The sequence below is a fragment of the Glandiceps talaboti genome, chromosome 21 (genome assembly GCF_964340395.1).
Source record: "Glandiceps talaboti chromosome 21, keGlaTala1.1, whole genome shotgun sequence".
NCBI lineage: Eukaryota > Metazoa > Hemichordata > Enteropneusta > Spengelidae > Glandiceps > Glandiceps talaboti.
In genome coordinates this window covers 12308519-12322135 of record NC_135569.1, presented here as the reverse complement: position 1 = coordinate 12322135, position 13617 = coordinate 12308519, and the positions used below count along the sequence as shown (strand labels likewise).

At 37.5% G+C, this 13617-nt stretch overlaps 1 protein-coding gene across 2 annotated transcripts in view; it reads left to right on the top strand.

The window, feature by feature from the left end:
• The first annotated feature begins 305 nt into the window (after window positions 1–305).
• The window catches only part of LOC144451419 (uncharacterized), a 15233-nt gene continuing 1921 nt past the window's right edge, over window positions 306–13617 (top strand). The window contains exons 1-4 of one of the 2 annotated variants that reach the window (XM_078142252.1): window positions 306–345; window positions 1383–1508; window positions 2216–2278; window positions 12482–13617. The exon at window positions 12482–13617 is cut by the window's right edge and continues 1921 nt beyond it. In XM_078142252.1, the coding sequence (XP_077998378.1) occupies window positions 12586–13617 (1032 nt within the window). In that variant the 5' untranslated portion in view covers window positions 306–345; window positions 1383–1508; window positions 2216–2278; window positions 12482–12585. Of the gene's footprint in view, window positions 346–1382; window positions 1509–2215; window positions 2279–11175; window positions 11197–12481 lie in introns of those variants that run through there. The other variant, XM_078142253.1, reaches the window with a different exon arrangement.

The following is a 13617-nucleotide window of genomic DNA, read 5'->3' as shown; positions in this document are numbered from 1 at the left end:
AAAGACCATAGACTTTGGTTCTAGAATATTGTCAGGAAATTAATTTTATCCATAGAAGTCTACACGTTGTCTGTTGTTGGTTTACAAATTACTCGATTGAAGGTACTATATGAGTCTACGGAGAAATTGAATGTTTTTACACATTGTATTGTGTTTACTGGGTACCGTAACGACACATAATAACGTAAATATCCGGGTAACGACACGTATCGTTTACAGTGCCGATGAACAGTGAAATCTAGTCACGGTTCAAATGTAAAAAGCAAGAATAGTCACCGCTGAGAGTGGTACATTGAGCGGAGAAAGAAAGACAACGGTTAAAGATAGAAGCATCGCGTGTCAAAGGTCAGACTTGACTCCTATTTCAAATTCACCTATTGTGGCGACGTTAATTCAAGTCTGTGTTACCTTATATTCCAATATCCAAGTCATTGTAATAGCTATGACACCTGCAGCGATTAAAATTGAAATCGAAGAGTCTAATGTTGGCCTTTCACTAGCAAAAGTCGTATTTTTAAACAAGAAATGAGAAATCAGTTGTTAATGCCGAAAACAACCTGAAACTCAGTTCGTCCGTCTGTCACCGAACGTCAGTGTTTACCCCGAGCTCCTATGTATGTATGTATGTATGTATGTATGTATGTATGTATGTATGTATGTATGTATGTATGTATGTATGTATGTATGGTATACGGTGTCGTGCGCCTGTGTCTGACGGTGTACTTGTGCAAGTGTAGTCTGTATTTCTTCGTTCGTTGTGCGTGCGCTTGCATGCCTGCCATTGTCTGTCTGTCTGTCGGTCTGCCTGTTTGCCTGCCTGCCTGAGTTGTTGTGTGCTACCATGTACAAGTGGAGAATTAGTGTATACATGCACATGTACAATAACACACGTCGTCATTTTAGGCGATCTCATCAAGTAAATATACACACTCATGTTTTCGCAGTGGTGCGTGCGTGTACTTGTTTCACTTTGTTCATGCCAATTTCGTCGATCTGTAGTGAAATTTATCGAAGCTTAACCCGTGAGTCATTCTGTGTCACCAACGGTAGGGAGCACCCTATATCGACAACAATAAAAGCAAGCATAATGTGATACCCCTCAACTCCGCTAAAATGATTCGTACAGCATTATCTTACAATTCGACTTTTTAATAGTACGGTAGAAACAGTAAAAGCGTGAATGTGTTTTGAATTGTTTCTATGTATTTCCTGGTGGTGACCTTACTTAACATTTCGGCTATTGTCTGTTTGTTTTCACAGTATCCTGTAAGTCTTTTCTCCAGGGAAATTTAATGCGTGAGTAATTTTGATGTACAATTGTCAAGCTAGGGAGTCTTATTCATGAATTGCGTGTGTTAAAATTCAAAACCTCTCTTCTGAAGGTGAATTTAACTACGGTAACGTCTCCAGGCTAATCGGTAGGAGCTACTAGTGGTATTCATTCTCTCTGTTTGCTGTTACATCGATGCCAAAAGCCGCTGTTTCCTGAATCTCATCTCGAAACAAAGGTAATGACGATAATAGGATAGATATAAGTACAAGGACATGTATTGTGGTTATCGTGTTGGGAAGACACTGAATTGAATTCAATATCCGTAATGCGTTTTATTGTTATGGCGTCCAAAATAATACATTCTCATCAGCGATTCTTAGACGTGCGCATCCGGCCATGCCTCTTTTGAAAATATCGTCTCGTAAATGCAGTCGAGGATATAGCTGCGGTAGTTCAAAGATGCACGTTGTATCTAATAACGTCAATTGGAAGGATGTAAACAAGTCAACACGACGTTCTAAGTGCATGTCTTTGTATTGTTCACTGTTCTCCAAGACGACGCCCACCGTATACCTACACAACTCGATATTGTTGTAGCCATTGAATTTTTTTTTAATTTCAAAGCGATTAGGCCTACATCTCGGGACCGCGCAGAGTTTAATATTGCCAATATAAATTGTTTGTGTTTCCTATATATGGCCAAATGACAATTGCAATTGAAAGTCTCCACTGAAAAACAATAGTACCGGGGTCATATCAGTACACATATATATGGTGCATCCGTTGAATTACTCACAATTCTTGCGACGGTATAGAGAGGTGATACTAGCGGAATCTTTGTCTGTTATCAAGTTAAACTGCTAGATATCTGGAAAGCCTTTTACGAGTTAAAACCAAACCGTGATTTCATGTCATTGAAATTATAACTGTTTCTACCTACAGTGAATGGATATCTGATCATTTTACGTTTCGTACCATCATTAGAGGCTCGTACATTCAAATCAGGTAAGTGTTCATTAGAGTTATTTTACACATTTATTAATCTATCCCTTTGACTTGAAACAAAACATAACCTTGCTCAACCAAAATCTTGCTAACACTGCTACATTTTATCGTCTGACAGAAAAAATCTTGCTAACTTTGGTACATTGTATCGTCTGGCGCGAAAAATTCTTACTGACATTGCTGCCGCGTCATACCTGGCGCCACATTTTCTTCTTTCATTGTCTGTTGTGACAAAAGTGTTACCATCATTGCTAAATCATGAGCGACCACAATGTATTACTAGTATCTTTGTGTATTTTCGGAAGTATCAATGGATAATATGTAGCAAGTGTGCTTCATGTTTTGTTGTGCCAGACGATGTTATGTTTATAGTTAGTGGAGGCAGATGATAAGATTTGGCCACGTCAGTAAGACATTGTCGAACAAGACAATAGCATGTAGCAAGATTAGTGAGATTCTGGTCGAGCAAGACAATGGTTTATTATTTTAATTCACCTGGCTTCCATTGTAGTTGCGTGCAAAGGGAAATAACTACAATGCAGTGTGTATATTTGTTGTGTCGTGGTCGAGCAAGACAATGGTTTATTATTTTAACTCACCTGGCTTTCATTGTAGTTGCGTACAAAGGTAAATAACTACAATGCAGTGTGTATGTTTTGTTGTCTGTCTGTCTGTCTGTCTGTCTGTCTGTCTGTCTGTCTGTCTGTCTGTCTGTGTGTGTGTGTGTGTGTGTGTGTGTGTGTGAGAGAGAGAGAGAGAGAGATTACAAGTATCGAAGGCGAGTAGACGAGTATGCAAACGAGATCTAGTAGCCTCAGATTGCTTAACACGAACAGCTGAGTATTTTTAAATGACCTAAACCCAACAATGAAATTGTCAATTACGACTAGCTAAGGCAATAAATTAGTCTGTGTGCAAACGAGAAAATCAATCAAAAGCAAACAACGTTGCCATTATAACTGCTGCGCCAATATTGGCCTTCATCTCGATTTTTCAATTTAAAAAGCTCGTGAGAATTTATTTTTTTTAAAAAAGATCCCTACTTCTGATTATACAGCAAATTTCATAATACAGCTCAGTTTTTCTGTTTGTTACAATCACAGAGAAACCAATAAAAAACTGGACATGCTACACTTTAAAATAACAAGAGTGGATGAGTTCAGTTTCTTGCTACATTTTATCTAAATAAATTGAAATGGACTACACATACCACCATACAGACATCAAATGAACACCGCAGAGAACATTTTACGCGCCCTTCGTCGGGTGTGTGTATACTTATAGAAAAAAATTGGCGCCCAAATGTCTGCATGGAGTTGCAATATGCTTGTACTCAGTGAATGTTGCAAACAATGTGATCTTGCTATTGAAGTGTGGTATATGCAGTTTGTTATTGGGGTCTGTGTTGTTGTATCAAACAGAAAAGTTGAGCAGTATTGTGAAATTCACTATGTGCAAATGACATTTCTAACGTCGTTTCATATTTGGGTTGTATTAAAAGCTGAAAATGAAACGTTTGTTGAAACTACTTTCTAAGATACAACAACTTGTAATATTGTAAACCCTGAACAGTATTGAATCACCTGTGACTGAATGTATGTGTGTACACATAGTATGGTACAATAATTTCAATCAAATTGTGATTTTGGGGTCCGCACCTAAAATTCAGTGACCCGATGCGATCATGATTTCAACCTGTACTACTTATGGATGACGTCGACATCCAATCACCATGTAATGACTAATTATTTGTATTTTAACATTTTTAGTGAGTATATTGTTGGTTGTTTGGTCTAAAAATAATACTCCAGTCACAGCTAGTCCAACTTTAAAATTTCAAACACCAGATTCGATTTTTAAAATACCAATCATATACAGCAGGATATTGAAAACAGAACTCTTGAAACACAAGTCAGAATATCGAAATACAAATTAAAGGGGTACAGTCGAGAGCATATAGCGTCTTTCTGTGTTATTTTCTCCCACCTGCAATTGAAGAATTACTATTTTACGCTACTTACATACCGAAGCATGTTTAGTATCATTAGCAAAAGAACAAACTGTCACCGTACTGACTATTAGCCATTTATTGAAGGATTTGATGACGTAATTTTTGGGTATACCCTGAAATTACAACTGAAAGCAGAATCGTCAGAAAAGGAAATTCATCAACAACATCAATAATAATAATAATAATAATAATAATAATAATAACAACAACAACAACAACAACAGCATCACCACCACCAACAACAACAACATCGACGACGACGACAACAACAACAACAACAACAGCAACATTAACACTGCCACCAACAGCAACAACGAGAAAGCTTAAAGCATAGTTGGTGTAGGGTCTATGCTTAAAGCATAAAGTGAATGGTGTTGACTATTCCATTGTTATTGATTCGGAAATAGATCTTGGGGATTAAAAATGTAAAAAAAATATTTAATCACCACTTGTAAATTATATCCTAGTGTTGATGGTCCTAAGCAAATACAATATGTGCCTGAAACCGTATTCTTATCAAGTCATTAAAAAAAAACCTGGGCCAGGATAAAAACAAAAATCCTTCTCGCCCAGCATGCAGTGGCGCCTAAATATTTGTTGGCGCTTTACGCCTTAGTGATCACTTATCGAATGTATCGCGTCTACTGTTGCTATGACTACCAGACCTTTCATCGTAGGGTCATGCAGACAGGGTAATTAGCTGTATACCTTTCGTAATAAATCGATCGTTACCTTTATTGAAAGAATTTACTGAATTCTAAGTGGGTGACAATTGCTATGTCTAATAGCGTTCTCTGCCCTAGAAAGTGTTTCAAGTAACCTGCTTTTAGTTGTACATTATGTCTTAAGCTTTCATTTTGTTTTGTCATAAATAGGACAGGGTGTACCGTAATCAAAGAATTTTTGTACCAGTTAACAATTGTCGTAAAACCAGACCTTTTTACGATATTTGTTCAAGACACGCTGCCGAGAGGTATTTTTTATTGAGTCAATGGAAAATATGAATGCAGTTATAATAACCTATCACTCCAAAGCTAAAAGTGTATTATCTACTACTAGAGCAAATTGTACATCTAAACGAGATTTTATCCACATTTTTCGCACTTCAGTAGAGTCTTTTATCTGTAATTCAGAATTGAAAACATGATGTTGTTAAGTCCGTAAAAAAGACAGTTTTCCTCTTTCATCTCAAGGAGGTGTCGATAGCACGGACTTCTGTGAACTGTCTCACAAGTCAAGGTGTGTACGTCGTACGGTGGTCTTTGAAGGACTATTAGCCACTGAATGAAGCAATGATGGGTTTACTATAGCTAAACAATGCACGTGTTTAACGTAGCCGTTGGAGTGAACACCCTAGGGTGTATGACTTTAAAAAACACTATTAATAAAAGAAGTCGATTTGTTGAATCATAAAGCAACGCCTAGAAACCAAATCAACAGAATATGAATAGGAAACACGTTAGTCATACCACTAACTAGTAATTTAATTCAAATGACAACTCACACAGAAAAAAAATCTCAAAAAGAGACACAACGATGTATAGTACCATGGCAAAATATTCTCACAAACATAAAACCACTATCAAGACCGATTGGTTTATACTGTTGAGAAAATTTCAGATTGGATAAATGACGATTTACAAACGGTGATGGATGGTGTTTACTAAAGCTAATGATTCACCAATTGATGGGGCAAGCTCTCTTAGAAGTGACACTTTAGTCGTAAAATCGACTCTCTATTTTTACCTTACTGTGCATCGTTAATAAACAATAAACTGTAACTGTGTGCGAGTATTCCGCGCTGTTTCTGTTTCTGCTAGCGGCTGTTGTCTACTTGCTAAACTACATGTGTTGTCCAGTGATCCGGGACAAACTATTGCCCACGGGCTTATATCCAAATGTTCATTTCCCCAAATGAATACGAAACAGAACTGTTGACTTGTGATTGTCGCGATTCATTTACCCTTATCGGGTCAAAATAGTGAATATTCTACCATGCATGTATTTGTCGTGTTCTTGATACATATAGTATTGTCACACAAAGCTCAAAGATACAATAAAATTAACTGACCTGAAACAAAATGACGTCTGGCTCAACAAAAATCTTACCAACATTGTTACATTTTATTGTCTGGCTCAACAGCGTTCTTATCAACAACCGTGAGTGCTACATTTTATCATCTGACTCAATAACAACCTTACCGCTTTTCATCTTCTGGTGAAACAAAATCTTACCAACACAGATATTTATGAGCAGACGATAAAATGTAGCAATGTGGGTAACTTTTTGTAGATCCAGATGATACAATGTAGCAATGTTTGTAAGATTTTTATCGATCCAGACGACATTTTGCTTCAGGTCTCGTGATTTTCATTATATCTACATCAAGTCAAATCTCTCAAATAAGTATGTGAACGAACATGCGCCTATGTAAATATGCTAATCTAAGGACTGAAGGCTCGAGGCAAAACTCAGATCGGCTCATTAATCTTTAAAGTACAATAAACCATACAACAAGACACTCCTAGTGGGATTAAACCATACCAAAATGACACCTGCCGAATCAAACTGCTCAAGAAAAAAACAACACTTTGATTCAATATGGTCACGGATATTTTGTTTACTTTTAAAACCCCCTTTCTAGGTGTAGTCCCTCTTGTCCCTCTTTCACGGCTGATTAGAGAAGAACGATTTCTGTATATTTTTTCAAGCAAAGTAGGCATTGATAAATTTGTACATATATTTTGGATTGTAACGTTCCCAGTGCTCCCGTCTTTGTGTGATTGTGTGGTGACCTTTCACACCACCAGTCTCACTCGAGAGCTGCAGTTGAATAGTTGTCCTGAGAATGTCATTTACATTGCACTCACCGCGACAACGAGAAGGCTGAAACTAAAATGTGTATTTAGAACATGAAAGCCCAAGGATGATACGCACTGGTACGTGACCGTGATGCAGCACGTGTACTGTTACTACAAGAAAATAAATCTGTTTCCATGGAAACAGTAACGTAAAAGAAATAATATATTCTAACTCTCTAAATACTTCGATCAGATTAGAGTAGCAATATGGCTTCCAGTCATGGTCAACAAGACATGCACAGATGTATAGTTTATCAAGATTAATGTCGGAATGATTACAGCATCTCTGACAGATATGGTGTTCGAAATTACACTGAAACATAAACTGCATGTTGAGTTTCCGAGTCAATGTGCTAATTGTAACATCGCCATTGTCATCGTGATATATTGGCGACAGAAAGGCTGTTAGGCTCACAAAATAAGCTTCGTTAATATGTTAACACGTTGGTAATGTTATAGCAATCCTGAACGACTCGAGCTCTCTGACCATTTGGAGGTTTAAAATTACGCTTTATTTGCATCGTGATTAAAATACCTATCAGCAACAGACCAAATGCTGCGAAATGTCCACGTGACCTCAGATCACTATCTACAGGGGTCTGCAATATAGTTGTTACGTTTTCCGCATCTTACCACATACAATCTCGGTTGAATGCGTTCGAACAAAAAATATAGGTTCAACATACATTGTGCGACGTCACGAAAACTTGATTCTGTGGTGCTCGACACATGAGTAAAATCGTTCCAAGTCACCGGATTTTTCATGAATTTTGCCTGGGTGCATAATTATCTTATTCCCCTGTATTTCAACCGGCAAATACTTGTGTAACCTAAGGATTTTGTTCTACGAGTCGATAGGGAAGTAGTGACAAGGCCCCTTAAGTCACTCGTATATTACTTGACAGAACAATTACAACTATTGGAGACAATGATATCTAATAAGTACACGTTCCGAATGATTTCACCCAGTATACGTAGTAGCCATGTATTCCTCTACGATTGTTTCACAGTGTCCCCTTTTCAGATTTGATCTCCTTTAAAATAAAATAAAATGGAGTTTAGACAAGCTTGCACCTTGCGAAAAGTGTGTACGTCTATGACGCTTATCATAGCCTAGGGTAGAAGTCGTTTTCTAAGTGGTTTACACTACGTCTCTCTTAACTTCCTAAAATGGTGTTTAGAATATAGCTCAGTGCCTCAGGCCATCGATCCGTTCAGGTGTACATGTTTTTATATTGAGTACACTACTATGTAATTCTCTATATCTCCTGATAAGAAAATATAGACTCACTGATAATATTGATCTATTACTGGGTGTATACAAAGTGATCACATACATTTATATTACGTCATAATAATTCTGATAAGATTTCTAGTAATCATATTCGGTGTATAAGTGAATTGATAACAAACGTAATAATTAATATACTTGTATTCATACACAAAATATCTTCTTCCACTTTTGATTGAGAAACAGTTTCAAACAAATCATTTGTGCTTCAGTGTCTAACTGGATATGACAGAATGATTCAAATTTTACTGGAGGTGTTGAGTATAACCAGAGGTGTTAAAAGGTTAGCTTCAATATATGTAAATTCAGGTGTGAAAGTACTTTGTACTAAGTTATGTACATCTAACTGTCCACCTTCTGTGATGATGTCACTTTAGATTGGTGGAATGTTTTTAGATTTTATATGTTGTTGTTGTTGTTGTTGTTGTTGTTGTTGTTGTTGATGTTACTGTTGTTGTTGTTGTAAACGCGTACATATGCACACACACACACACACACACACACACACACACATATATATATATATATATATATATAAACAGTAAAGTGTTTCTGGTCAAGATCTTTCGCTAAGGCTTTGTTGAGCTGCTTCAGTAGGTTCAATCCATCATACTAATTATCACTAGTGGTTGATGTCATGTACCTATAGGATGTTTGATACCATTATATCGAGCTGCAAAACGAACGGAATAGTCACTACAGTGCGCTATAAACACTATTGGTAATCACATCATCAGTGTACACATATAGCATTTATTTATTTATTTATTTATTTATTTAATATGTACTTAGTTATATATAGATATTATATGAACCAACAGGGTTACTGGTTTCCGAAAAAATAATGAAAAAAACCATGCATGGTCTGTGCTCACTTGGCCGAGAAGAGAAGAACCACGCATGGTTTAATTTTACATTCAGACAATGTTTTAGATGTGGTGTTCTTGTAAATGTCAACCGCGTTTATCTGTAAAAAAAAAAAAGATGAAAAATTTAAAACAAATTAAAAAAAAGTGCCCCACACTGCGTTCATTTCCTTGAAACGCGATTAATTAATAGACATCGTAGTTATTCGAAATAACAATTTTGTGTTACCATTCTAGCATCATGTAACCATAGTAACAGCCACGTCACCTTGTGACGTCAGGGACAATTCCAGTGATAAATTATCGAAGACACAAATTATAATAACAAGGCTATATTTGTATTCAAGACAGACGTTCCCGAATGAGTTGATGATATTGATGCAAAGTAAAAAAAACATTAAATATTAATGAATCGGGCGAATTTAAATTGGATTTACGATCTCTGGAATTAATCACTTTTCCTCAGGGCAGAAAAGCTCTTTATGAACGCGATGAAAGATTATTTATTACCATTAGGAGAATAAAAATGAAATAATGATTTTGTTCAAAGGAAATGATCATTCATTCTGTCTTGTTATATTTCATGTACAAATCGATCTTGATCAGTTATTTGGGGTGTTGTCTCTTACCTAGGTAAAACACAAATTCCATGCCTCGAATTTACTAGTCTATCTCAGTCACGTGATTATTTCATGGTTTCAATCACGTTTACCGTGATATTGAGAAGAATAAAGATGCATTAATATCTATATATAGTTTATAAGGTGAAAAGAGCCAGAGGTCTGCGTGTGTATGTGTGTGTGTGTGTGTGTATGTATGTATGTATGTATGTATGTATGTATGTATGTATGTATGTATGTACAAGCATTAGTCTGTTGATTTATCTCTGTCCGTTGTGCTTCTTGGAGGGGTAGGAAACATTCACGACATCTGGCAATATGTGATACGTATTTATCCTGGGTAGCGATAGATTACAATTCTACACAACTGCTGACATCAAACCGTGGACCTGTTACATACAGGGAAAGTAAACAAATTAATTGGATTAACACTTCGCTCAGCATGTTGGAACAGCCGAGACTTGTAACATGTATAGTACACACCATGGTTCGATAAGAATAGTTTTATGGCCTCTTTATGTGTGTACATGAAATGGCAAGGGAATTTAAAATTTGTTAGTAAAAGTGAACTTTTATGTTCTTATCAAATGATAGAATGTAATACAAGTCTCTGTACTTCCAAGGTGCTGAGTCAAGTGTTATTTCCACCCAATGTAGTTATTTACTTTTCCTGTTTGTAACATGTTTCATTTTGCCACAGTCTGATGTCTGCAGTTGCACAATGTCTGAAGCCATCCCTTTAACGAGCCTCGCCAATAGTGACTTTTACAGACACAGTTAAAGGCTAGGTAGAATTGTAAGATTACGTAACATTAATGAGCACCTTTAGGCATATAGTAATAAACAGTATGTCTTAGGTATGTGCTATCTTGAAACGTTCATCGCCGTATCTGTACGTGTATCTGCGTCAGCCGACCGTTGCCATGACTACATGGTATCATATAAACGTCCCCGAGCGTAAATGACAGTACGGTATGTAAGGTTTAACGTCCTTGCATTATTACTCTAATATTTTTCATTTTAATTCTGGTTTATGATTATACCCCAGCAGTGATTTGTGATATTATGTTGTGAGAAAATAAGCACATGATAAGGGTCGTCTTGTATTGTAAGGGACGCCTGGGGTTTAGAAGTGTACATCGATTAAGCACGGCCTAGAACAGATTGTCGTGTGAGGTAGTACAGAGTTGTAGAGAGGTGTTCTGTTTGGCCTCAGATCAACCGGTCACATACAGCAAGGTGGCCGGGAGATTTGTCTATCAACTCAGGTAACTATAGCACAATGGCATACCGCACTGGGGTCAGTTTTACCTTCGCGTATATACCTACCTTAACGTGAATCAGTGAAACCTCGGAGTACACACAAACACAGTTACGTAACAACCTTGATTCATTTTTTTCACTTTCAAAGTCGCTTTTGGTAACGGTACAATAACCAGTGTATAATTGCATCTTCTAAAGAAGTGACTACATACTTAATGCGATGGGCATATTTACTCGCCCGTCCCACTGTCGCCTTTGATTTCTATGTACTCAAAAGACAGCCGTTACCATATGTATGTATGTATGTAAGTATGTATGTATGTATGTATGTATGTATGTATGTATGTATGTATGTATGTATGTATGTGTGTGTGTGTGTATGTATGTATGTATGTATGTATGTATGTATGTATGTATGTATGTATGTATGTATGTATGTATGTATGTGTGTGTGTGTGTGTGTATGTGTGTGTGCGTGCGTGCGCGCGTGTGTGTATGTCTCTCTGTCTGTCTGTCTGTCTGTCTGTCTGTCTGTCTGTGCATGCGTTTGTGTGAGTAGGTAGGTAGGTAGGTAGGTAGGGGTTTTGATATTACTAAACACAGACTATGCATTTTAGACTCATCATCACATGTAATTGATAGGGTTAACGTTATATGCCCCTCTACTGCCATGGTTGATCAGTACCCAGTGTCTCAATGGTATGACTGACGTTGTGTTACTTTTTCGATGGCGTCACCTCTAATGCCTCAGGGGATAACATTTGACCTTACTTACAGTAGTGAGGGGTAAGTTTCACGCCTCGGGAACAGAATTGTACCGTAAACACAGGAACTTGGATAACTGAAATATTTTATAACGGTTTGTTTTAGTCCTACAGTTAAAAAACTGTCCCTACAAAGTTACAGAAAACAACAACATATTTAAAGTCATTGCGCAATTTATTGTTTTATGAACGTCTGGCACCGTGTAATTTCGGTTTAGTTGTGTCACTCCTGACGCAAAGACATGTTTTCCGTACGCACATTTGTTGATTACATTGTTCTCGAGTCGATTCACACACCATGGCGACAAAAACGGATTTCAAGTATTACAATAAAACTTGATGAACTCTCTGTGTGGCTAATATATCAATACAGGAATGTAGATTAACGAGGTACTTGTCTTTTCAGGTTCGTCCTTTTACAAAAAAATAAAACGCATGTAAAGTCGAAAGAATAAGTAGGTTTTACTTAATGAGTTATTTCTTTACAGTGAACTAAAAGTGTATTGTTTGTGCGTTTTTTCAACAGAACTATTGCGGCACAGAGGGATTTTAATATAAAGACACTTGACGAGTGATTCTCACCAATTCTAGCTGGTAGTTTACAACTCATATTCACACCCCATTCTCAGGATGGATAGCGACGCGGCAGAAGCCATTGTCACGACAGTTGAAGTCCCCAAGAAACACAAAGAGGGTAAGAAAAGATCGAAAGAAAAAAGGAAACACGAGGACGGAAACAGAAGTCATGTTGTCGGAGTTGAAAGTTATGTTCTCCCGGAAGAATCGCGAAGGGAGCCCGATGAAGATAGACCGTATTACAGACGGTCAAGTATGAGTGAAGGTGAAGCCATAGTGATAGAATCGTACACGAAAGGTGATGATACTGAACGGAGGGAAAAACGCAAAGAAAAACGTAGGAAGAAGAAAAAAGAAAGAGAACGCGGCGCCGTTGAAGATGATACTTTGGATAATGGTGCAGAACGTGGAGAAAAACGTAGGGAGAAACGAAAAAAATCACAGAAATCGAGAGAGGAAAGAGAGAAGGCTCATGGTAATGACAACAATGAGAGAGAGATTCGAGAAAGACACAGAGCAAAGAAGGAGAGAAGGGGCCGGAAAGAACACGACGACGGTAATTTAAAAGATGGAGACGAATATTACTCAGAGGTGAAAAAGAACGACAAAAGGTCGCGAAAACACAGAAGTGTAAAAGAGTATGAAGATGGGAGCGAAACATATACTAACGGTTATCATAAAGCGAGCCACAAACAGTCAGCAGCGGAACTATCAACTGGTATGATGAACGGAGTAACGAGAGAAGGGGCCAAGCACACACGGGGTGACGACGACGGCGAGGGGAGGGAAAAACAAAGGAGGAAGCGTGGGGAGAGAAAATCTAGTGTTCATAAATCTGATGATTTTCAACAACGTGCAAATGACGAGTTAAAGTCGTCGGGCGACAACTCTCCGAAAGGAATACTTAAATCTAACAGTAGCTTTAGTGACGAACAAGTAACGTCTAGAAGTTCATCGGAGAATCGCTTACAAGAAGGGGAAAATAACCTGAACAGACAATCTGATGGAAGCACGGAAGAAAGTAAGAATTCTGTAAAATTTTCCGTCGTTGAAGACGCGTCAAAGTTAAAGGAGAGACGCGAGTCT